The sequence below is a fragment of the Salvelinus namaycush genome, chromosome 7, assembly GCF_016432855.1.
Source record: "Salvelinus namaycush isolate Seneca chromosome 7, SaNama_1.0, whole genome shotgun sequence".
Taxonomy (NCBI): domain Eukaryota; kingdom Metazoa; phylum Chordata; class Actinopteri; order Salmoniformes; family Salmonidae; genus Salvelinus; species Salvelinus namaycush.
The window spans coordinates 13,226,702-13,253,025 of record NC_052313.1 but is presented as its reverse complement, the minus strand read 5'-3'; the positions used below and the strand labels follow the sequence as shown (position 1 = coordinate 13,253,025).

At 45.7% G+C, this 26,324-nt stretch overlaps 1 protein-coding gene across 1 annotated transcript in view; it reads left to right on the top strand.

Annotated features, from left to right (window-relative positions):
- LOC120050614 (brefeldin A-inhibited guanine nucleotide-exchange protein 1-like) overlaps positions 1 to 26,014 on the top strand; it is a 92,505-nt gene extending 66,491 nt beyond the window's left edge. Inside the window, exons 15-38 of the mRNA XM_038997204.1 lie at positions 475 to 586; positions 1,431 to 1,636; positions 2,004 to 2,088; positions 2,285 to 2,450; positions 3,692 to 3,972; positions 4,188 to 4,346; positions 4,655 to 4,799; positions 4,963 to 5,053; positions 5,194 to 5,234; positions 5,364 to 5,533; positions 6,346 to 6,497; positions 7,437 to 7,609; positions 9,780 to 9,940; positions 10,545 to 10,675; positions 10,779 to 10,908; positions 11,112 to 11,247; positions 11,654 to 11,792; positions 12,083 to 12,155; positions 12,291 to 12,444; positions 12,671 to 12,810; positions 13,103 to 13,274; positions 16,563 to 16,701; positions 25,149 to 25,266; positions 25,408 to 26,014. Coding sequence (XP_038853132.1) covers positions 475 to 586; positions 1,431 to 1,636; positions 2,004 to 2,088; positions 2,285 to 2,450; positions 3,692 to 3,972; positions 4,188 to 4,346; positions 4,655 to 4,799; positions 4,963 to 5,053; positions 5,194 to 5,234; positions 5,364 to 5,533; positions 6,346 to 6,497; positions 7,437 to 7,609; positions 9,780 to 9,940; positions 10,545 to 10,675; positions 10,779 to 10,908; positions 11,112 to 11,247; positions 11,654 to 11,792; positions 12,083 to 12,155; positions 12,291 to 12,444; positions 12,671 to 12,810; positions 13,103 to 13,274; positions 16,563 to 16,701; positions 25,149 to 25,266; positions 25,408 to 25,620 — 3,487 coding nt within the window. The 3' untranslated portion in view covers positions 25,621 to 26,014. The remainder of the gene's footprint in view (positions 1 to 474; positions 587 to 1,430; positions 1,637 to 2,003; positions 2,089 to 2,284; positions 2,451 to 3,691; positions 3,973 to 4,187; positions 4,347 to 4,654; positions 4,800 to 4,962; positions 5,054 to 5,193; positions 5,235 to 5,363; positions 5,534 to 6,345; positions 6,498 to 7,436; positions 7,610 to 9,779; positions 9,941 to 10,544; positions 10,676 to 10,778; positions 10,909 to 11,111; positions 11,248 to 11,653; positions 11,793 to 12,082; positions 12,156 to 12,290; positions 12,445 to 12,670; positions 12,811 to 13,102; positions 13,275 to 16,562; positions 16,702 to 25,148; positions 25,267 to 25,407) is intronic.
- Positions 26,015 to 26,324: the final 310 nt, after the last annotated feature.

Sequence of the window (26,324 nt, the reverse complement as noted above, 5' to 3'; positions counted from 1 at the left end):
GTATAGACAGCTGAATATATTCACCTTGTAACTGTATACCTGAATATATTCACCTTGTACTGTATAGACAGCTGAATATATTCACCTTATACTGTTTAGACAGCTGAATATATTCACACCCAGGGTTGCACAATGCCAGTCATTTTAGTGAGGGATGTTGTCCTGCTAGTTTTAATTTCTCCCTGGCACATAATTGATCAATTAATGCCATTGATTAATTAGCCAATTACTAATTAATTCATTACTGTAATTAGGACAAAATATACATATATACTGGCTCTGGAGGGACACTTCCTCCTCCACCTTACTAAACATATTTAGGAGACCTTACGTAGCAGGTTAGGAGAATTAGCTAAAGGTTATGAAAAGGGTTCGGGTTTGGGTTAGCAAAAATGAAAGAAAATGTAACTTTTGATGTCAATTTGACAAAATTTGTATCCCTAGACATAACCCTGTTCTCTGTTCTGTGGTCAGGTTCAACAAGAAACCAAAGAGGGGCATCCAGTACCTCCAGGAGCAAGGTATGCTGGGAACCACCCCGGAGGACCTCGCTCAGTTCCTGCACCAGGAGGAGAGGCTGGACTCGGTAAAGAACCCTCTTAAATCTGTTTACCCAATCTACTTCAGTGAACTGTATTTCATTGAACTTGTGCAGGTCCAAATAAACAAATACCCACTCTACCTCATTCAGCTCTTCCCTCTGTCAGCCTTTTACCTGCTGACCTGTCGATTGTAGAGTAGAGTGGTTGATCGGAGCAGCTAATAGAGATCCGAATAGCAAATACACAAATACCCACTCTAGCTCATTAAACTCTCGGTTCACACATTTGGCTCTCTCACCCGGCCTCCTCACAGCTGCAGGCCCAAAGGAGAACATATCCATCCCATAGAAACATGAAGGCACTTATCTCCTAATGTTGAACCGCCAACATTACCCTCCCACTCCAAGACAATTCCCGCATCCCGAGCGCACTTCAATGTTTATTTTAACGAGTGAAGCACTCTCCCGGTTGATTGGCTGGCCTCGAGGGGGGCTCGGTGCGGTGGTAATCTGCATTAAAGAGCGTTCATAACATCTGCTTTGGAACAAGAGGCCCTCAAACAGACAGCCAGAGAGTCTGACAGAGCGGGGAGAATAGAGCACAGAGGAGTGACTGACTGAAACATGTATTTAACACATCAACACTCCTGTTTACTGAAAACAGAGACCTTTCCTCTCCGTGTGCTGTGTCTCTGAAGTTAATTGTCAGGACAATATGTGTTAATTGACTTCCAATGAGAAGCACATGCATTAGGAAAAAATCATTATCTATTGATTGAATTCAACATCAATGCCTCTCTCGGCCTATCTCTATCCCCTTCTGTCCCTCTCTTTTCATCCCTCTCTCTCACTCTCCCTCTGTCTTCCTCTCTCTCTTCCTTCCTCTCAGACTCAGGTGGGTGAGTTCCTGGGGGACAATGATCGCTTCAATAAAGAGGTCATGTATGCCTATGTGGACCAGATGGACTTCCAGGGCAAAGACTTTGTCTACGCTCTCAGAACATTCCTCGAGGGCTTCCGTCTCCCGGGAGAGGCTCAGAAGATCGACAGGCTCATGGAGAAATTTGCTGCTAGATATCTGGAATGCAATCAGGGGTGAGTGTGGAGTGGTGTGGACTGCCCTGGGCATTGTGGAATCTTAGACTTAGAAGAAGACTTCATTTGTGATGTCAAGTACATTGAATGGCAACAATCAGATTGCTCTCTATTTTGAATCTTTATTAAATCATAATCAAATCAAAGTTTATTGGTTGGATAGAGTTGCAGGTGTCTCGCAAATAAAATAGAAATAGGCAAATAAACTAAACAAGAAATCAAGAAAAGACAGAACGGGTTAAAATGAACAATTCAGAGTAGAAATACTAGTTTAATTCTACTAGTCTAGCACAACCAGTCATACACTATTGTTTAATCTCTGTTATGTTTATCTTCTCTCTCCACTCCTCTCTATCTCTCTCTTCAGGCAAACTGAGTTTGCAAGTGCAGACACTGCGTACGTCCTTGCCTACTCAATCATTATGTTGACAACAGACCTTCATAGTCCGCAGGTAAGACAACAGCCTGTTTTTGGAAAGATGAACTGAGAGAAACAATCACCTGAGCTGCACTTAGCTTCAACAGAAGACCTTCAGCAGTGGCACATGGGGAATGTCAATGCTAGCTATTTCAGACAGACAACAGTGGACAGACAGAGTAGGCAGGCAGACAGACAGGGTAACAAATCTCATATTTTACTTTTCAAAGGTTAAGAACAAGATGACTAAAGAACAATACATCAAGATGAACAGAGGGATCAACGACAGCAAGGATCTACCGGAGGAGTATCTGTCGGCCATCTACGACGAGATCGCAGGGAAGAAGATTGCTATGAAGGGGACCAAGGAAATTACTCTGAAATCCAACAAGCACAGTGAGTATCTCTGTTCCTCTGTGTTTTCTAGCACAACAATGTCATTACAGACTGAAATTGAGCGTGTCAGAGATGACTTTGTTTAAGACATGAAACGCCTATTTTGAGGCGTAATGGATCTTTGCAAATGATCAGCTTTATATTTAACTGACGAGTCATTTCATCTGATATCTTTGTGGGGATCATAGAATTATCATCACAATCAAAGAGATATAAATGGGATTGAGATGTAGTTTGATTAGATTGGGTTACTGATCAGTGGAAAAGTTTGAGATAGTGTCTGTTGTTCAAAGAGGAAAGTTTCTTCTTCAGTTGGAGATAGTGTCTGTTGTTCAGTGGGGAAAGTTTCCTCTTCAGTTGGAGATAGTGTCTGTTGTTCAGTGGGGAAAGTTTCTTCTTCAGTTGGAGATAGTGTCTGTTGTTCCGTGGGGAAAGTTTCTTCTTCAGTTGGAGATAGTGTCTGTTGTTCCGTGGGGAAAGTTTCTTCTTCAGTTGGAGATAGTGTCTGTTGTTCAGTGGGGAAAGTTTCCTCTTCAGTTGGAGATAGTGTCTGTTGTTCAGTGGGGAACGTTTCCTCTTCAGTTGGAGATAGTGTCTGTTGTTCAGTGGGGAAAGTTTCCTCTTCAGTTGGAGATAGTGTCTGTTGTTCAGTGGGGAAAGTTTCCTCTTCAGTTGGAGATGTATATTTGTCGTGTTTCTGCAGGTGGCTTCCTCTCGTCTACTTTATAATCTGCACTCGTCTGAAAACACAACATGTAGGAAGCCTTGTATCGGATCCTGGATCAGGTGTGGCCAGTGAGAAGCAGAGTGGGTTTGTTCATGCTATGACTTTACTTCTATTTCTGGATCAGGTGTGGCCAGTGAGAAGCAGAGTGGGTTTGTTCATGCTATGACTTTACTTCTGTTTCTGGATCAGGTGTGGCCAGTGAGAAGCAGAGTGGGTTTGTTCATGCTATGACTTTACTTCTGTTTCTGGATCAGGTGTGGCCAGTGAGAAGCAGAGTGGGTTTGTTCATGCTATGACTTTACTTCTGTTTCTGGATCAGGTGTGGCCAGTGAGAAGCAGAATGGGTTTGTTCATGCTATGACTTTACTTCTGTTTCTGGATCAGGTGTGGCCAGTGAGAAGCAGAGTGGGTTTGTTCATGCTATGACTTTACTTCGGTTTCTGGATCAGGTGTGGCCAGTGAGAAGCAGAGTGGGTTTGTTCATGCTATGACTTTACTTCTGTTTCTGGACCAGGTGTGGCCAGTGAGAAGCAGAGGCGGCTACTGTATAATGTAGAGATGGAGCAGATGGCTAAGACAGCCAAGGCCCTGATGGAGGCAGTCAGTCACGTCCAGGCTCCCTTCACCAGCGCCACACACCTGGAGCACGTCAGACCCATGTTCAAGCTGGCCTGGACCCCGTTCCTAGCAGCCTTCAGTGTGGGCCTCCAGGACTGTGACGATACTGAGGTGGCTTTTCTCTGTCTGGAGGGAATACGCTTTGCCATCCGGATAGCCTGCATCTTCACCATACAGGTAGTTTATCTAGCACGCTAACACTGTATGTGTTCACTGAGGATTAATATGAGTTAAATGAAAGGGATGAGGGGCTATGAATCAAAAGGTGAAATGGTGTGTTTTCCAAAGATAGCATGCTCCGAAACTTAATGGAGATAGTACTGCAGTACTGAATATGGTCTCTCTCTCTCTCTCTCTCTCACACACACACACACACACACACACACACACAGCTTGAGCGGGATGCGTATGTGCAGGCCCTGGCACGGTTCACCCTGCTCACAGCCAGCTCTGGCATCACTGAGATGAAGCAGAAGAACATCGACACCATCAAGACTCTCATCACCGTCGCCCACACAGACGGAAACTACCTGGGCAACTCCTGGCACGAGGTCTGGACATACTGCCAACGTCTAGTAATCAGTATTAGCCACTATAGTATCGCTGTCAGTATTGCTGTCGTAAGCTATATTGCTTCATTTTGTCTCCATTTTTCTTTATTTTCGATATAAAAATATGTTTCTCTCTCAACTAATTAAGACTAGTGAATAGATATGTGCAAAAACAATCCTAACTAAGGCTGGCTTTACACAATCAGTCTTTTGACCAATCACATCAGCTCTTTTGACGCGTGTGTAAATGCAGCCTTATTGAATGTATGGGTGACTGTATGCCCCCACATCCCTCCCCCATCCTACAGATAATGAAGTGTATCAGTCAGTTGGAGCTGGCCCAGCTGATCGGGACGGGGGTGAAGGCCAGGTACATCTCAGGGACGGTTCGGGGGAAAGAGGGCTTCATCACCAGCACCAAGGAGCAGAGCAACGATGAATACCTGGGCCTGGGTCAGCGCTTATCACTTAAATACATGTTCTGGTTCTAAACTGGTTAAATAAACTGTAGTTAACAAGCCGGTGATGTGCTTGACTATACAACATGTTTGACTCTGGAGATGCTTGGTATGATGCTTGATGCTGGAGATGTGACTGACTGTCCTGTGGTCCACAGCAGGTGGGACAGTAGACCGGAAGCAGATCCTCAGTATCCAGGAGTCCATAGGAGAGACCAGCTCCCAGAGTGTGGTGGTGGCTGTGGACAGGTAGTTACTGTAGTAGTCTCTTATAGATCCTGCTCTATTACCTCGGACTGGTTTGGGGTCTTAGCTCTGCCATTGTTCTATCATGTGAATGAATGTACTGTATATGTCATGTAGATGTGACCATGGTCTTGTTCTTGCAGAATATTCACAGGTTCTACCAGACTGGATGGTAATGCAATTGGTGAGTGTTCTAAATCCAAACTGAATTCAATTACAGTATTTGATCACGTCCTTATCTGATGTGGATGTATTGGCATGGTACCATGGCAGTCCCGATGGTTGACTAACACGGGTTTCTCTGTGTTCTCAGTGGACTTTGTGCGCTGGTTGTGTGCTGTGTCTATGGATGAGCTGGCCTCGCCCACACACCCCCGCATGTTCAGCCTGCAGAAGATAGTGGAGATCTCCTACTACAACATGGGACGAATCAGACTGCAGTGGTCCAGGATCTGGGAGGTCATTGGAGACCACTTCAACAAGGTGGACATCTTGGGATTTATTTCACTTTAACAGGGGTTGTGGAAACTCTGGTTGTCAGGGACCTCTGTTTTAATTATTTTTTTGTTGTTGCATTAATTGATTGATTAACGTTGTTGTTGGCTAGAGAGTCCACACACCTGATTACCTAGGTGTTAATTAGTCTTTGTAACACTGCCCTCAGGAACACCTGGCTTAAAGGTCCAATGCAGCCATTTTTATCTCAATATGAAATAATTTCTGGGTGATAATTAAGTACCTTACTGTGATTGTTTTCAATTAAAATTGTCAAAAAAAACAAAAATAGCTTCTTAGCAAACAGCAACTTATCAACCCAAAATGTTGCTAGGACTGTCTGCGAGTGGTCTGAGTAGGGAGGGGAAACCTGAAAACGAGCTGTTATTGGCTGAGAGGTTTAGAACTTGACTGGTGATGTCACCAGGCAGGCCAAAACTCCATCCCACCAAAACCGGCTGACATTTCAGGCTGTCTTTTCAAACAGCTCTTACACTAAAAAGACATTGTCATAATTTTCACAATTTCACAGTATTATTCCAACCTCAGTGTGAAAAGATATATAAAACAGGAATATCACATTTTTGACAGCACGGGGCATAAGAATCATATCTACGGGCTTTATTTTGCCTTAGTCTTCCTGAGTGCTGCGGGGGGGGTGTAAGTGTTAAAATGCTACAGAGGTAGAGATTGCCTACTAAATATTACAAATGAACAGAGATTATAAATGTCACAGGGGATGTTAAATGTTAGAGAGTGTGGTAGAGATGTTAAAATACTGTGTCTGACTCCCTGTTCAGGTTGGATGTAACCCCAATGAGGATGTAGCTATCTTTGCCGTGGATTCTCTCCGGCAGCTGTCCATGAAGTTTCTAGAGAAGGGAGAGCTGGCGAACTTCAGGTTCCAGAAGGACTTTCTGAGGCCTTTCGAGCACATCATGAAAAAGAACAGGTAAAGAGAATGTTGCTGTAAAGGTTATTCCTGATCGTATCGTGTGACTGTTTGTTTGTGTGTGCTGCCTACTTGCGTTGAATGAGCTTGCGGTTGTGCTTGCTTGCTTAGGCGTGTGTCTGCTGGTATATGTACACACTCCCTAGTTGCGTAGGCACTTGGCTATAGTAGTCTGGCCTTACGCCGTCTGTGTTGTGCCTCTGTGGTGCACATTCCAGTGCCTGTCTCTCTTAGCGCTGCAGCCAGCCAGTCTCCTTGTACTGAGTCACTGCACTGTGTCAAACTCCCACAGTCACCCAAGCTCTCTGAGGAGGAGAAAACTGGCACACTCAGAACTAACCCAGAGAGCAAGATAGGGATTTTATAGAATATTTCTCCTTGGTTTTAGCTTGAGCACCAGGAAAGCACTCTGGCAACTGACTCTACAACAACTGAGTAGAAGCTGTGAATCTTTTCTCAGATTCTGTAGTGACACAGATACAGTTGCTTAAAATTGGAGAGCTCCGAATCATCTCACAGTTGAAAGCTGTTTTCATTGATGTGAAGGAGAACTACCAGGCCCAAATCCACCCACTGTTACAGCTCAGAGGAAATGGCAGGGAGCCACGTAAAGCCATGGACGCCCCACGGTGCTGTATGTTCATTAGACTCAGCCTGTGTGTGTGTAGTATGTTTGTGAGAGTACTTTTGTGCAGAGGCTGGTCCTTTCTCCTTAATCAAAGCACAGAAAAAATTATTTGCTATGACAACAGTCGCCGTTGGAACCCATCAAGTCACAACATCTGAAAGGGAATAATCAGACTGCCTAAATAAAGGCTGTAGCAGGGGTACTTGTACTTTCACTTCTACTGCCTTATTGATCATCCTCATCATAGTCCAATAAGCAACTTTCACATACAGTAGGTGAATAACCCATATGTCCTCCTCCTGCTCCTCCAGATCTCCAACGATCAGGGACATGGTGGTGCGCTGTATAGCCCAGATGGTCAACTCACAGGCGGGGAACATCCGGTCGGGCTGGAAGAACATCTTCTCAGTGTTCCACCTGGCTGCCTCAGACCAGGATGAGAGCATCGTAGAGCTAGCCTTCCAGACGACGGGCCACATCAGCAGTGAGTTACTGAGACACACGCCTCAGAGACAACCATCTTTCGGGCTAAGAACTGATCTTCATTATCTGATCTCTATTATTGTCTATCTTTTAAGATGTTATTTTTATACCTATATTTAATATACAGTGAATTCGAAAAGTATTCAGACCTCTTGACTTTTTCCACATTTTGTTACGTTACAGCAATACCCCATAATGACAAAGCAAAACGTTTTTTTGTTGTTGAATTTTTCTATTTTATTACAAATAAAAAAACTTAAATATTACATTTACATAAGTATTCAGACCCTTTACTCAGTACTTTGTTGAAGCACCTTTGGCAGCGATTACAGCCTCGAGTCTTCTTGGGTATGACGCTACAAGCTTGGCACACCTGTATTTGTGGAGTTTCCCCCATTCATTGCTGTATATCCTCTCAAGCTCTGTCAGGTTGGATGGGGAGCGTTGCTGCACAGCTTTTTTCAGGTCTCTCCAGAAATGTTTGATCGGGTTCAAGTCCGGGCTCTGGCTGGGCCACTCAAGGACATTCAGAGACTTGTCCTGAAGCCACTTCTGTGCTGTCTTGGCTGTGTGCTTAGGGTCGTTGTCCCGTTGGAAAGTGAACCTTTGCTGAAGTCTGAGGTCCTGAGCGTTCTGGAGCAGGTTTTAATCAAGGATATCTCTGTACTTTGCTCCGTTCATCTTTGCCTCGATCCTAACTCTCCCAGCCCTTGCCGCTGAAAAACATCCCCTCAGCATGATGCTGCCACCCCCATTCTTCACCGTAGGGATGGTGCCAGGTTTCCTCCAGATGTGACGCTTGGCATTCATGCCAAAGAGTTCAATCTTGGTTTCGTCAGACCAGAGAATCTTGTTTCTCATGATCTGAGACTCTTTAGGTGCCTTTTGGCAAATTCCAAGCGAGCTGTCATATGCTTTTTACTGAGGAGTGGCTTCCGTCTGGCCACTCTACCATAAAGGCCTAATTGATGGAGTGCTGCAGAGATGATTGTCTTGGAAGGTTCTCCCATCTCCACAGAGGAACTCTGGAGCTCTGTCAGAGTGACCATCGGGTTCTTGGTTACCTACCTGGCCAAGGCCCTTCTACCCAGATTGCTCAGTTTGGCTGGGCGGCCAGCTCTAGGAAGAGTCTTGGTGGTTCCAACTTCTTCCATTTAAGAATGATGGAGGCCACTGTGTTCTTGGGGACCTTCAATGCTGCAGAAATGTTTTGGTACAGGTACCCTTCCCCAGATCTGTGCATTCAACACAATCATGTCTTGGAGCTCTACGGACAATTCCTTCGACCTCATGGCTTGGTTTTTACTCTGATAGGCACTGTAAACTGTGGGACCTTATATAGACAGGTGTGTGTCTTTCCAAATCATGTCCAATCAATTGAATTTACCACACGTGGACTCCAATCAAATTGTAGAAACATCTCAAGGATGATCAATGGAAACACGATGCACCTGAGATCAATTTCGATTCTCATAGCAAAGGGTCTGAATACTTACCTAAATAAGGTATTTCAGTTTTTTATTTCTAATACATGTAAATTGTAGATTGTGTAGATTGCTGAGGAAAAAAATACTTTAATCAATTTTAGAATATATCTGTAACGTAACAAAATGTGAAAAAGTCTAGGGGTCTGAATATTTTCCGAAGGCACTGTATATATTTACTGCTTAGATTTCAATATGATTGTTTCAGTAATCCTCAATTTGAGGTTTATTTTAGTGTTTTTGATGACAGGGCCATGTAATATCATTCTGCTAAACAGATAAGTTAACTCTTGTCATCCTTTTTCACTGATCTTCTTCTCTTCTCTCCTTCTCTCCTTCTCTTCTTCTTTGCTTCTTCTCTCCTTATCCACCTCTTCTCTTTTTCTCTCCTCTGCTTCTTCTCTTCTTCTTCTTCTCTTCTATTCTCTCCTTCTCTTCTTCTTCTCTCCTTATCTCCTTCTCTTCTTTTTCGCTTCTTCTCTCCTTATCCACCTCTTCTCTTTTTCTCTCCTCTGCTTCTTCTCTTCTTCTTCTCTCCTTATCTCCTTCTCTTCTTCTTCACTTCTTCTCTCCTTATCCACCTCTTCTCTTTTTCTCTCCTCTGCTTCTTCTCTTCTTCTTCTCTCCTTATCTCCTTCTCTTCTTTTCTCTTCTTCTTCTTCTCTTCTTCTTCTCTTCTTCTCTTAGTGAATGTATTTGAGAAGCACTTCCCAGCCACCATAGACTCCTTCCAGGATGCAGTCAAGTGTCTGTCTGAGTTCGCCTGCAACGCCTCCTTCCCCGACACCAGCATGGAGGCCATCCGTCTCATCCGCCACTGCGCCAAATACGTCTCTGACAGGCCCCAGGTCAGTTACTGAGTTTATTATCAGGTCTCATAGATAAGAGCTGAACCCATATCAGTCATTTCTGAACATCAAATGGTATTGCCCATAGTTGTTTGTGGTCCCCAAAACATTTTGTACTGTGACCCACCTAAAGCTTTCATCGTTTTCTTGTTAATCATCAGATAAACAATGTGAGTCGCTCTGGATAACAGCATCTCCCAAATTATTTATTTATATATAATGAAAATGTCCCATGTTAGAAAACATCACTGGTGCTTACTGCCAGTGCTTTTCTCCAAGGTCTCTTCTCTATGCAGACACTCTCCAGCCACACTGCCTGATTTCTGTTTGTTTGTGTGGGGGTGGACAAGAGGAGAGGAGGGGATTAGTTCTGTGTGTGTGTGCGTGTGTGCACGGAAACCTCCGTTGAGTGGGCGGTGGGGCAAATTCAGGAAAAGCCTACAGTGAACAGTAAATACGGCTTAGAGACCTTTATAGAGTTAGTGTGTGTCCACATGTGCGTGTGTGTGTGTGTTTGTGTGTGTGCCTGCGTGTGCGTGTCCGTGTGTGTGTGTGTATTAACTCTCAGGAAATGGTGTAAACTATGCTGTTTTCTCTCTGGCAGGCATTCAAAGACTACACCAGCGATGACATGAATGTAGTCCCAGAGGACCGGGTGTGGGTGAGAGGGTGGTTCCCCATCCTCTTTGAGCTGTCCTGCATCATCAACAGGTGCAAACTGGACGTCAGGACCAGGTGAGAAGAGTTTTAGTCCTGTGTCATCATAGATGGGAATATTCTAGAGGCTGAAGTCAACTGATGGTAAGGGTGTATTATAAGAAGTGTGTGTGTGTGTCAGGGGTCTGACGGTGATGTTTGAGGTGATGAAGACCTATGGACACACCTTTGAGAAGCACTGGTGGCAGGATCTGTTCAGGATCGTCTTCAGGATATTTGACAACATGAAGCTGCCTGAGCAGCAAACTGAGGCAAGTCTCCACATCCCAAATACCCATTCACCAAAGACCCAGCTTTATCTCCAGTGTAACCAACACCTATTTCCATAGTTACAGTACATCATTGGTTCCACAACTAGTATCCAGTACCAACTGGACGATTGTCCTATTGGCTGCTACAATGACTTGAACTGGTGTAACCCTGGTAACCCTTCTGTGTTGTTTTTGTCTTCCAGAAAGCAGAGTGGATGACGACGACCTGTAACCACGCACTTTACGCCATCTCTGACGTGTTCACGCAGTACTTTGAGACTCTCAGTGACGTCCTGCTGGATGACATCCTGTCCCAACTGTACTGGTGTGTTCAGCAAGGTGAGGACAGACGGCAGCGCTACAAACACCTTCAGTCCTACACTTCTACTGAGTACACCGTCCTCAATCACTCTCATCCACTCTTTCTTATGCATATTTCCTCTTCTTTTCAATCCACATTCCACTCTTCTCTCTCTTCTCCTGCTCTCCACATTATTGGGGCGGCAGGGTAGCCTAGTGGTTAGAGCGTTGGACTAGTAACCGAAAGGTTGCAAGTTCGAATCCCCGAGCTGACAAGGTACAAATCTGTCGTTCTGCCCCTGAACAAGGCAGTTAACCCTAGGCCGTCATTGAAAATAAGAATTTGTTCTTTAAACTGACTTGCTTAGTTAAATAAAGGTCAAAAAAAATGTTTTATTGTCTTTCTCTTTCCCTCACTTCTTCTCTCCTCTCTCTCTCACCCTAGATAATGAGCAGTTGGCTCGGTCAGGCACTAACTGTCTAGAGAACGTGGTCATCCTGAATGGAGAGAAGTTTACTCCGGAGACCTGGGACAAGACCTGTAACTGCATGCTGGACATCTTCAAGACCACCATCCCACACGCGTAAGCTACTGATGCAGACGTTATTCATATCACTGAGATTCAGCTGGGAATATTGTCTGTGATGATTGTTATTGCTGAACTTAGTGATGTAAACATGGAGCACACTGAGACAGTCATATGAAGTCCTCTAGGAATGGAGGCGAGGTATTAAATGGACATGATCTTTTACTGGCTTTTGCCGTTGTTTACTTGGTAGAGTGGGATACCTGACTGTCCTTGTGTGTATGGTACTGTAGTATGACACTGTATAAGTAGAGTAACACTGTCCTGTCCCATATTGTTCCTCTCAGACTGTTGACATGGAGACTAGCAGGAGCAGAGGGGGATCCCATGACACCACAGGATGTATCAGACAAACAGCTGGTATGTTTCAAACCCTGACTGAGCTGTAGGTTTCATTAAGTCTGTAGCTGGTCTATCTCTTATGGCAGATTAGACTGTACAACAACATGACCCAGTACAATCCAGACAAAATGACTTCTCCCCATGTGCCCTCAGGATTCAATTTCCCAGAAGTCAGTGGACATCCAGTCCCGTTCCGAGGACCAGCATTCCATCAACAGTGCGGAGAGGATTGCCATGGAGACCCGGCGGCAGAGTCAGTACAGCGCAGGCATGTGTGAGGACAGCCCCAGAACCCGGACTCCAACAAGTTAGTGTCTCTTTTACACCTTGTACCACTGGAGTGTTTTTCAACCCTATGCTCACCGTGTGTGTGTGTGTGTGTGTGTGTGTGTGTGTGTGTGTGTGTGTGTGTGTGTGTGTGTGTGTGTGTGTGTGTGTGTGTGTGTGTGTGTGTGTGTGTGTGTGTGTGTGTGTGTGTGTGTGTGTGTGTGTGTGTGTGTGTGTGTGTGTGTGTGTGTGTGTTCGTTCCACAGAGATCCAGGAGCAGAGGTTATTCTCAGGCTTGCTCATTAAGTGTGTAGTGCAGTTGGAGCTGATCCAGACCATAGACAACATGGTCTTCTTCCCTGCAACCAGCAGGAAGGAGGACGCTGAGAACCTGGCTGCTGCGCAGGTAACGTCTCACTCCCACCCCTTCGTGGAGGATGAGAGGTATCACTGGTTCAGGACTTGGTGGAAGGACACATTTCTTGCAAAGATTTGTGTTAAATAGTTTGGCTGTATGGACTGTCCTGATCCTTGAAAATGTGAAATGTCTATAATGTATGTTCTTCTAGTAAATGTCAGGGAAGGAGGGAAGTATTTGTCATACATAGCAGTGATATGTGAAGGCTCTGTTTGTGTTTGGTTGTGTGAATGCTCTGGGAAAGTTCTCTGAAGCTTGTGTATGTGTTTGTCCTCTCCAGAGAGATGCTCTGGACGCGGCAGATGTCCGTGTCGAGACTCAGGACCAAGGAATGTACCGCTACCTGACCTCAGAACAGCTGTTTAAGCTGCTGGACTGCCTGTTGGAGTCCCACCGCTTCGCCAAGGCCTTCAACTCTAGCAACGAGCAGAGGACCACTCTATGGAAGGCAGGTGGGTCACTGCCCTGCACCAGAGCCGAGGCAGATATACAGTGCATTCGGGAAGTATTCAAACCCCTTTACTTTTCCACATTTTGTTATGTTTCAGCCTTATTCTAAAATTGATTAAATCATTTTTTTCTTCATCAATATGCACACAATACCCCATAATGACAAAGCAAAAACAGGTTATTAGACATTTTTGCAAATGTATAAAAAATTAAATAAACTGAAATAATCCATTTACATAAGTATTCAGACTCTTTACTCAGTACTTTGTTGAAGCATCTTTGGCATCGATTACAGCCTTGAGTCTTCTTGGGTATGACGCTACAAGCTTGGCTCACCTGTATTTGGGGAGTTTCTCCCATTCTTCTCTGCAGATCCTCTCAAGCTCTGTCAGGTTGGATGGGGAGCGTCGCTGAACAGCTATTTTCAGGTCTCTCCAGAGATCTTCGATCGGGCTCAAGTCCGGGCTCATTCAGAGACTTGTCCTGAAGCAACTCATGTGTTGTCTTGGCCTTGTGCTTAGGGTCGTTGTCTTGTTGGAAGGTGAACATTCACCCTAGTCTCAGGTCCTGAACGCTCTGGAGCAGGTTTTCATCAAGAATCTTTCTGTACTTCGCTCCGTTCATCTTTCCCTAGATCCTGACTAATCACCCAGTCCCTGCTGCTGAAAAACATCCCCACAACATGATGCTGCCACCACCATTCTTCACCGTAAGGATGATGCCAGGTTTCCTCCAGACGTGACGCTTGGCATTCAGGCCAAAGAGTTCAATCTTGGTTTCATCAAACCAGAGAATCTTGTTTCTCATGGTCTGAGTTCTTTAAGATTAAGAAAATCAGTCTCCTACTTCATGTAATTCTTGGAGTTTCCTCGAGTGGTGCACTGCAGGGCCATGTAAAGAGTATTACCAGTTACACTGTACAGTGCATTCAGAAAGAATTCAAACCCCTTTACTTTTTCCACATGGTGACGTTACAGCCTTATTCTAAAACCAATTCAATATTTTTTTCCCCTCATCAATCTACACACAATACCCCATAATGACAAAGTGAAAACAGGTTTTTAGAAATCTTGGCACATTTATTACAAATAAAAAAACAGAAATACCGTATTCACATAAATATTCAGACCCTTTGCTATGAGATTCGAAATTGAGCTCAGGTGCATCCTGTTTCCATTAATCATCCATAAGATGTTTCTACAACTTGATTGGAGTCCACCTGTGGTATCTTTTAATTGATTGGACATGATTTGGAAAGGCATACACCTGTCTATATAAGGTCCCACACTTGACAGTGCACGTCAAAGCAAAAACCAAGCCATCGAAAAAAAAATGTCCGTAGAGCTCAGAGGCAGGATTTTGTCGAGGCACAGATCTGGGGAAGGGTACCAAAACATTTCTGCAGCATTGAAGGTCCCCAAGAACACAGTGGCCTCTATCATTCTTAAATGGAAGAAGTTTGGAACCACCAAGACTCTTCCTAGATCTTGCCACACAGCAAAACTGAGCAATCGGGGGAGAAGGGTGGTCACTCTGAACCCGATGGTCACTCTGACAGAGCTCCAGAGTTCCTCTGTGGAGATGGGAGAACCTTCCAAGACAACCATTTCTGCAGCACTCCACCAATCAGGCCTTCATGGTAGAGTGGCCAGACGGAAGTCACGCCTCAGTAAAAGGCACATGACAGCCCGCTTGGAGTTTAGCAAAAGGCCCTTAACCTGTCTAGGACTGGTGTTCCCCTCGCCAACTTTCAATGAAATTGCATGGTGCCAAATTCACTCAACAGAAATCTCATAATTACATTTTCTCAAACATACAAGTATTAGGCACCATTTTAAAGATAAAATTCTCGTTAATCCAACCACAGTGTCCGATTTCAAAAAAGCTTTTCGGCGAAAGCAGAACATATCATTATGTTAGGTCAGCAACTAGTCACAGAAAGCATACAGCTATTTTCCAAGCAAAGAGAGGAGTCACAAAAAGAAGAAATATTGATAAAATTAATCACTAACCTTTGATATTCTTCATGAGATGACACTCCCGGGACAACATGTTACACAATACATGTATGTTTTGTTTGATCAAGTTCATATTTATATCCAAAAACCTCAGTTTACATTTGGCTTTGCCTCCAAAACATCCCGTGAATTTGCACAGAGCCACATCAAATCACAGAAATACTCATAATAAACATTAATAAAAGATACAAGTGTTATTCACAGATTTAAAGATATACTTCTCCTTAATGCAACCGCTGTGTCAGATTTCAAAAAAGCTTTACGAAAAAAGCTCACCATGCAATAATCTGAGTACGGCGCTCAGACACAAAAACAAGCCATACAGATACCCGCCATGTTGTGGAGTCAACAAAGTCAGAAATAGCATTATAAATATTCACTTACCTTTGATGATCTTCATCAGAATGCACTCCCAGGAATCCCAGTTCCACAATAAATGTTTGTTTTGTTCGATAAAGTCCATCATTTATGTCCAAATTCCTCCTTTTTGTTTGCACGTTTAGTTCACAAATCCAAAATAAATGAGGCCCGAGCACTAGGTTCAGACGAAAAGTCAAAAAGTTCCGTTACAGTTCGTAGAAACATGTCAAACGATGTATAGAATCAATCTTTAGGATGTTTTTAACATAAATCTTCAATAATGTTTCAACTGGAGAATTCCTTTGTCTTTCAAAGGAATTTTCAAATTTTCTTTCAACTTTCTCATGACTGCGCATCACGAGACCGAGGCTGCTGGCAGATCTCTGACTCATTCCCCTCTCATTCAGCCCACCTTCACAGTAGAAGCCTGAAACAACGTTCTAAAGACTGTTGACATCTAGTGGAAGCCTTAGGAAGTGCAAGATGACCCATATCCCACTGTATATTCAATAGGGGCTGAGTTGAAAAACTACAAACCTCAGATTTCCCACTTCCTGGTTTTTCTCAGGTTTTTTCCTGCCATATGAGTTCTGTTATACTCACAGACATCATTTAAACAGTTTAGAAACTTCAGAGTGTTTTCTATCCAAATCTACTAATAATATGCATATCTTAGCTTCTGGGCCTGAGTAGCAGGCAGTTTACTCCGGGCACCTTATTCATCCAAGCTACTCAATACTGCCCCCAGCCATAACAAGTTAAGATTCCTCAGGAAGCACGGTATATCTGTCCTGGAGCCAAATGCAACTCTCTGAACAATTGGAACAATGCCCTGTTTGTCGTCCCTAGTGTTGACGGGCCTCAATGGCTGTAACGGACATCAACCGCTCTCTCTCTGTCTGTCTGTTCCAGGTTTTAAAGGGAAGTCGAAGCCCAATCTGCTGAAGCAGGAGACCAGCAGTCTGGCGTGTGGCCTAAGGATCCTGTTCCGGATGTACACTGATGACAGCCGTCAGACCGCCTGGGAGGAAGTCCAGAGACGGCTGCTTAAGTAAGGAAGGACCGCCACACCCCCACCACTATATCACCGTATGGAGGCTGTCAAACAATACACTTGGCCATATACCAGACTTAATGAAGGCTTAACTCAGGGAATTGCTTGACTGCTGCTTTGAATAGCTAGTTTGACTACTGCCAGTGTAAACCTCAATAACTCCTAACTCACACCAAACACTTATCTCCAGCTAATCTCCATCTGGCTTAGTGTCCCTTTGTCTCAACCTGGGAATAGAAAGTCATTTGAGTTTCAGATTATGCTTAATTTCACTGAAAACAACATTCTTTAAGTGAGCAGAGTAACATAATCTCCTTAATGATCATGTGCAGCTCTGTTATTTACATTTTTTTTTACTTTTACCCCTTTTTCTCCCCAATTTCATGGTATCCAATTGGTAGTTTGTTATGAGAATTTCGTTATCAATGTTCATAAACTTCAATTAATCTACTCAGTCTGCAACCCAGAGTTTGTAAGGTTTAAATGAAACAGACAGAGTCCCCAGCTTACAATAGTCAAAACATTTATTCACGAGAGCACTCTGAAGTCCATTATACAAAGACATCCATTTTATTCCTTGCTCCTTACTTACGCACATACTTCCACACAAACAGTAGATATCCTACGCACATACATACACACGAACAGTAGGTGAGTTGTATCCTTCTCCAGAGTTCTCACCTCTGTGTATCACTACCCAGCCGACAGTTCCATTCCCCCGAGATTAGGGAAACCTTGAGAAGTACTCCCTGTCCTATCATAAATTTCTCAGAGTTCTAGCCAGGTCGGGTCAAACACAGTTTAATTGTTCTCGGTATTTTCTTATGCACACACAAACAAGTTCAAATCTTAAGCTACGCCTTGCTCAGACAGTCAGTGTTTTTCCACTACACAGATACATTGTTTAATCTGCAACATGTTTCATCATTTTCTGCCAGCCTAACAGTTTCTCCCCTCTATGGGTGGAGACAGCATGTCCTGTAAGGAACACAGTAGTACAGCTTGTCTGTCGATAGCTCCTCTTATCATTTGTTTCCCACTTGCACCCTGCTTACATACTAAAAAGGAACAAAAGGTCCTTGTTCTAATTCTGACTAAAACAACACACATCAGATTATAGTTTTATGATTCTAATAAATTTCATACAATTATATGGTTTCAGGGTGGAATATTTTTAGTCATTATCTTACCATTACCGTAAACATATAAATCATATGAATTTCTATTACATCATAGTTACAGTCTTGTCTCATCGCTGCAAGGTCGAGAGCCGTGCGTCCTCCGAAAGACAACCCAGCCAAGCCGCACTGCTTCTTAACACAATGCCCGCTTCACCCGGAAGCCAGCCGCACCAATGTGTCGGAGGAAACACCGCACACCTGGCAACCGTGTCAGCGTGCATTGCGCCCGGCCCGCCACAGGAGTCGCTAGAGCGTGATGGGACAAGAACATCCCTGCCGGCCAAACCCTCCCCTAACCCGGACGACACTGGGCCAATTGTGTGCCGCCCCCATGGGTCTCCCGGTCGTGGCCGGCTGTGACAGAGCCTGGACTCGAACCAGGATCTCTAGTGGCACTGCTAGCACTGCAATGCAGTGCCTTGGATCACTGCGCCACTCAGGAGGCCGTGCAGCTCTGTTCTACTGCTTCCTGTTGTTGTTCTGCTCCTTTTCCTCTAACTAACGAGCCTTTCACCATGACTCCACTATCCCTAATCATCCTCTCAGTAACGAGCTTTTCACCGTTCCTCCATCATCTCTAATCATCCTCTCATTAACGAGCCTTTCACCGTTCCTCCACCATCCCTGATCATCCTCTCACTAACGAGCCTTTCACCGTTCCTCCATCATCTCTAATCATCCTCTCAGTAACGAGCCTTTCACCATTCCTCCACCATCTCTAATCATCCTCTCACTAACGAGCCTTTCACCGTTCCTCCACCATCCCTGATCATCCTCTCAGTAACGAGCCTTTCACCGTTCCTCCACCATCTCTAATCATCCTCTCACTAACGAGCCTTTCACCGTTCCTCCACCATCTCTAATCATCCTCTCACTAACGAGCCTTTCACCGTTCCTCCACCATCTCTAATCATCCTCTCACTAACGAGCCTTTCACCGTGCCTCCACCATCCCTGATCATCCTCTCAGTAACGAGCCTTTCACCGTTCCTCCACCATCCCTGATCATCCTCTCACTAACGAGCCTTTCAACCGTTCCTCCATCATCTCTAATCATCCTCTCACTAACGAGCCTTTCAACCGTTCCTCCATCATCTCTAATCATCCTCTCACTAACGAGCCTTTCACCGTTCCTCCACCATCTCTAATCATCCTCTCACTAACAAGCCTTTCACCGTTCCTCCACCATCCCTGATCATCCTCTCAGTAACGAGCCTTTCACCGTTCCTCCACCATCTCTAATCATCCTCTCACTAACGAGCCTTTCACCGTTCCTCCACCATCTCTGATCATCCTCTCACTAACGAGCCTTTCACCGTTCCTCCACCATCTCTGATCATCCTCTCACTAACGAGCCTTTCACCGTTCCTCCACCATCCCTGATCATCCTCTCAGTAACGAGCCTTTCACCGTTCCTCCACCATCTCTAATCATCCTCTCACTAACGAGCCTTTCACCGTTCCTCCACCATCCCTGATCATCCTCTCACTAACGAGCCTTTCACCGTTCCTCCACCATCTCTAATCATCCTCTCATTAACGAGCTTTTCACCGTTCCTCCACCATCCCTGATCATCCTCTCACTAATGAGCCTTTCACCGTTCCTCCACCATCTCTGATCATCCTCTCACTAACGAGCCTTTCACCGTTCCTCCACCATCTCTGATCATCCTCTCACTAACGAGCCTTTCACCGTTCCTCCACCATCCCTGATCATCCTCTCAGTAACGAGCCTTTCACCGTTCCTCCACCATCTCTAATCATCCTCTCACTAACAAGCCTTTCACCGTTCCTCCACCATCCCTGATCATCCTCTCACTAACGAGCCTTTCACCGTTCCTCCATCATCTCTAATCATCCTCTCACTAACGAGCCTTTCACCGTTCCTCCACCATCCCTAATCATCCTCTCACTAACGAGCCTTTCACCGTTCCTCCACCATCCCTGATCCTCTCACCGCATTCGTAAACCTCCTTCATTGGGCTGTGTGTAATGGCAGTCATATGGAGGGCATTATTTTCACATGTCTGAAGTATGCCCAGAATGTGCTTTAATTTACACAAATATTTAATAACTAATTTGCTGCTTTGTTGTGGGTGGAACTCCGGCAAACATGATGACTTTTATTTAAATCCTACAAATTGAATGTCTGGAGTATTACTAAGAACCAGGCAGGCAGCTATCTACACCATCTAACAGCATTAACAACTTTCATTATTTTTCATGAAGAGGGGGAATCAAGGCCATGTCAGACGCCTGCTATTTATGAAGGGCTGCTGGGAGAGGGAGGGCATTGATCAGTCCATGTAATCACAGGGGAAACAGGATTGACTGGGAGGAGGGGGAGACATCTCGACAGCTGTGATCTGTCCTGACCCTGACCGCAGCTGTCTGAGAGACTGAGACATTCACGCTTCTGTTTACACCATCTAGGGAATAGAGAAGTCACAGTCGCCGAGGCAAAACATCAATATCCGCCACAGCAGGAGGGGAATCAAAAGAAATTGGTCCTGAGAGAGAATGATTGAGTCAGATTGTGTTGATGTCGTTGTATCTTCCGTCGATGACTCTCACTCTCTCCAGTCATTCAGAGCACTCGTCTAAATGTGACAGATATCTGAAATGACTGGACTGGATAGTGGGTATAGTAGGCCTATACATCCACAGACTCTGTGTTGCTGTTATTACTCAGTCAGTTGTCATCGCTTTGTCTTTCTATTGCAGTATCACATAGTAGCTATCGTCTCGTCTTTGTATTGAAGACAGTCTCTGTATTAGCAGGAAACTCCTAGGTTGTCAGTCTGATATGTCCGCTCATGTGTAAGAGAGAGAGGGACAGAGAGGGAGAGTGAGAGCTCACGGACTGGACTATCACAAACATGCGTGCGCACACACCACACTAGTATAGCATGGTAGAGGAGAGAGGACCGCACACACACCACACTAGTATAGCATAGCATGGTAGAGGAGAGAGGACAGCACACACACCACACTAGTATAGCATGGTAGAGGAGAGAGGACAGCACACACACCACACTAGTATAGCATAGCATGGTAGAGGAGAGAGGACAGCACACACACCACACTAGTATAGCATGGCATGGCAGAGGAGAGAGGACAGCACACACACCACACTAGTATAGCATGGCATGGCAGAGGAGAGAGGACAGCACACACACCACACTAGTATAGCATGGTAGAGGAGAGAGGACAGCACACACACCACACTAGTATAGCATGGCATGGCAGATGAGAGAGGACAGCACACACACCACACTAGTATAGCATGGTAGAGGAGAGAGGACAGCACACACACCACACTAGTATAGCATGGTAGAGGAGAGAGGACCGCACACACACCACACTAGTATAGCATGGCACTGTAGAGGAGAGAGGACAGCACACACACCACACTAGTATAGCATAGCATGGTAGAGGAGAGAGGACAGCACACACACCACACTAGTATAGCATAGCATGGTAGAGGAGAGAGGACAGCACACACACCACACTAGTATAGCATGGCATGGCAGAGGAGAGAGGACAGCACACACACCACACTATTATAGCATGGTAGAGGAGAGAGGACAGCACACACACCACACTAGTATAGCATGGTAGAGGAGAGAGGACAGCACACACACCACACTAGTATAGCATAGCATGGTAGAGGAGAGAGGACAGCACACACACCACACTAGTATAGCATAGCATGGTAGAGGAGAGAGGACAGCACACACACCACACTAGTATAGCATGGCACGGTAGAGGAGAGAGGACAGCACACACACCACACTATTATAGCATGGTAGAGGAGAGAGGACCGCACACACACCACACTAGTATAGCATGGCATGGTAGAGGAGAGAGGACCGCACACACACCACACTAGTATAGCATAGCACGGTAGAGGAGAGAGGACAGCACACACACCACACTAGTATAGCATGGTAGAGGAGAGAGGACAGCACACACACCACACTAGTATAGCATAGCATGGTAGAGGAGAGAGGACAGCACACACACCACACTAGTATAGCATAGCATGGTAGAGGAGAGAGGACAGCACACACACCACACTAGTATAGCATAGCATGGTAGAGGAGAGAGGACAGCACACACACCACACTAGTATAGCATGGTAGAGGAGAGAGGACAGCACACACACCACACTAGTATAGCATGGTAGAGGAGAGAGGACAGCACACACACCACACTAGTATAGCATGGTAGAGGAGAGAGGACAGCACACACACCACACTAGTATAGCATAGCATGGTAGAAGAGAGAGGACAGCACACACACCACACTAGTATAGCATAGCATGGTAGAGGAGAGAGGACAGCACACACACCACACTAGTATAGCATGGCACGGTAGAGGAGAGAGGACAGCACACACACCACACTAGTATAGCATAGCATGGTAGAGGAGAGAGGACAGCACACACACCACACTAGTATAGCATAGCATGGTAGAGGAGAGAGGACAGCACACACACCACACTAGTATAGCATAGCATGGTAGAGGAGAGAGGACAGCACACACACCACACTAGTATAGCATAGCATGGTAGAGGAGAGAGGACAGCACACACACCACACTAGTATAGCATAGCATGGTAGAGGAGAGAGGACAGCACACACACCACACTAGTATAGCACGGTAGAGGAGAGAGGACAGCACACACACCACACTAGTATAGCATAGCACGGTACAGGAGAGAGGACAGCACACACACCACACTAGTATAGCATAGCATGGTAGAGGAGAGGAGAGAGGACAGCACACACACCACACTAGTATAGCATGGTAGAGGAGAGAGGACAGCACACACACCACACTAGTATAGCATGGCACGGTAGAGGAGAGAGGACAGCACACACACCACACTAGTATAGCATGGTAGAGGAGAGAGGACAGCACACACACCACACTAGTATAGCATAGCATGGTAGAGGAGAGAGGACAGCACACACACCACACTAGTATAGCATGGTAGAGGAGAGAGGACAGCACACGCACCACACTAGTATAGCATGGTAGAGGAGAGAGAACAGCACACACACCACACTAGTATAGCATAGCATGGTAGAGGAGAGAGGACAGCACACACACCACACTAGTATAGCATAGCATGGTAGAGGAGAGAGGACAGCACACACACCACACTAGTATAGCATGGCATGGCAGAGGAGAGAGGACAGCACACACACCACACTATTATAGCATGGTAGAGGAGAGAGGACCGCACACACACCACACTAGTATAGCATGGCATGGTAGAGGAGAGAGGACCGCACACACACCACACTAGTATAGCATGGTAGAGGAGAGAGGACAGCACACACACCACACTAGTATAGCATAGCATGGTAGAGGAGAGAGGATAGCACACACACCACACTAGTATAGCATAGCATGGTAGAGGAGAGAGGACAGCACACACACCACACTAGTATAGCATAGCATGGTAGAGGAGAGAGGACAGCACACACACCACACTAGTATAGCATGGTAGAGGAGAGAGGACAGCACACACACCACACTAGTATAGCATGGTAGAGGAGAGAGGACAGCACACACACCACACTAGTATAGCATGGTAGAGGAGAGAGGACAGCACACACACCACACTAGTATAGCATAGCATGGTAGAGGAGAGAGGACAGCACACACACCACACTAGTATAGCATAGCATGGTAGAGGAGAGAGGACAGCACACACACCACACTAGTATAGCATGGCACGGTAGAGGAGAGAGGACAGCACACACACCACACTATTATAGCATGGTAGAGGAGAGAGGACCGCACACACACCACACTAGTATAGCATAGCATGGTAGAGGAGAGAGGACAGCACACACACCACACTAGTATAGCATGGCACGGTAGAGGAGAGAGGACAGCACACACACCACACTATTATAGCATGGTAGAGGAGAGAGGACCGCACACACACCACACTAGTATAGCATGGCATGGTAGAGGAGAGAGGACCGCACACACACCACACTAGTATAGCATAGCACGGTAGAGGAGAGAGGACAGCACACACACCACACTAGTATAGCATGGTAGAGGAGAGAGGACAGCACACACACCACACTAGTATAGCATAGCATGGTAGAGGAGAGAGGACAGCACACACACCACACTAGTATAGCATAGCATGGTAGAGGAGAGAGGACAGCACACACACCACACTAGTATAGCATAGCATGGTAGAGGAGAGAGGACAGCACACACACCACACTAGTATAGCATGGTAGAGGAGAGAGGACAGCACACACACCACACTAGTATAGCATGGTAGAGGAGAGAGGACAGCACACACACCACACTAGTATAGCATAGCACGGTAGAGGAGAGAGGACAGCACACACACCACACTAGTATAGCATAGCATGGTAGAGGAGAGGAGAGAGGACAGCACACACACCACACTAGTATAGCATGGTAGAGGAGAGAGGACAGCACACACACCACACTAGTATAGCACGGTAGAGGAGAGAGGACAGTACACACACCACACTAGTATAGCATGGTAGAGGAGAGAGGACAGCACACACACCACACTAGTATAGCATAGCATGGTAGAGGAGAGAGGACAGCACACACACCACACTAGTATAGCATGGTAGAGGAGAGAGGACAGCACACGCACCACACTAGTATAGCATGGTAGAGGAGAGAGAACAGCACACACACCACACTAGTATAGCATGGTAGAGGAGAGAGGACAGCACACACACCACACTAGTATAGCATGGCACGGTAGAGGAGAGAGGACAGCACACACACCACACTAGTATAGCATGGTAGAGGAGAGAGGACAGCACACACACCACACTAGTATAGCATGGTAGAGGAGAGAGGACAGCACACACACCACACTAGTATAGCATGGCACGGTAGATGAGAGAGGACAGCCGACATGCAGAGTTGATTCCCAGTAAGGTGCTTACGAGGGCTAAGCAGATTTTGGAGGTGATTAGCTCATGGATTGTAAGGGGGCTGTGAAGAAGGGAGGAGATGACGGGACGGGAGGGAGAGATGGAGGTTCTGTTTGAAGAAAGGGTGAGGGTTAGAGGTCAGAGGTCACAGCTGCTCCTCTCCTTGTGGCTGGTGTGGAGTCAAATAATTTCATGTTGGCTGTGAATTTAGTCTTGCTGCTAAATAATTTGTGAATCGCATCTTAATTCTGTGTCGCTGAACAGTTTTCATAAGGTCAATGAGTCTATCAAGATCTTTCCCTCTAGTGTGTGCAGTGAGGCAGTAGCCTACTTCCTGACTCTAACATCAGAGAGCCACAGAGAAGCCTGGACCAACCTTTTGCTCCTCTTCCTCACCAAGGTCCTGAAGATCAGTGACGACAGGGTAAGGATGTCAACCATTAACAACATTCAGACAGGCCACTGATTTGGTCAAGTCATTGTCAGCGACAAGAAGACCTAACCCTGTCTTTGAATGGAGATGAATCTGTAGGTAGATGTTTTATGTCTCTCTCTCTTTCCACAGTTCAAGGCCCATGCGTCCAGGTACTATCCTCTGCTGTGTGAGATCATGCAGGTTGATCTAATCCCAGAACTGCGGGCCGTGCTGCGGAAGTTCTACCTACGCATCGGAATCGTGTTCCAGATCGCCCAGCTGCCTGAACTACCTGCAGAACCAGAACCAGAGCTGGAAGTTGAGGTGGAGAGGGGGGAGGTGGCTGGAGAGGAAGCCCAGTGATGGTGCACTTGTAGCGGGCTGGCTGCGAGACCTCTGACTAGGGAAGCCTGGAGTTCTGGAAGTCCTCCTCCCCCGCTTGCCTTGGGTTTGTCTACCAACCCTTTAGGACTATGGTCTCCCCTCCCCCAGGGTACTATGAAGGGTGCATCTGACCAGACTTCACCCTTCTGGATTTGGCAGTTACCCAGAATCCCCAACTAACGGTACAGGAAACTCCAAGGTGTCTCTACTGTGAACCTGACTGGTCATGTGACAGAAAATGGCAACTCCCATATACACTACATGGCTAAAGGTATGTGGACAAGTGCTTGTCGAACGTGTCATTCCAAAATCATGGGCATTTATATGGAGTTGGTCCCCCCTTTGCTGCTATAACAGCCTCCACTCTTCTGGAAAGACTTTCCACTAGATGTTGGAACATTGTTGTGGAGACTTGCTTCCATTCAGCCACAAGAGCATTAGTGAGGTCGGGCACTGATGTTGGGCGATTTGGCCTGGCTCGCAGTCAGTGTTCCAATTCATCCTAAAGGTGTTTGATGGGGTTGAGGTCAGGGCTCTGTGCAGGCCAGTCAAGTTATTCCACAACGATCTCGACAAACCATTTCTGTATGGACCTCACTTTGTGCACAGGGGCATTGTCATGCTTTAACAGGAAAGGGCCTTCCCCAAACTGTTGCCACAGAATCGTCTAGAATGTCATTGTA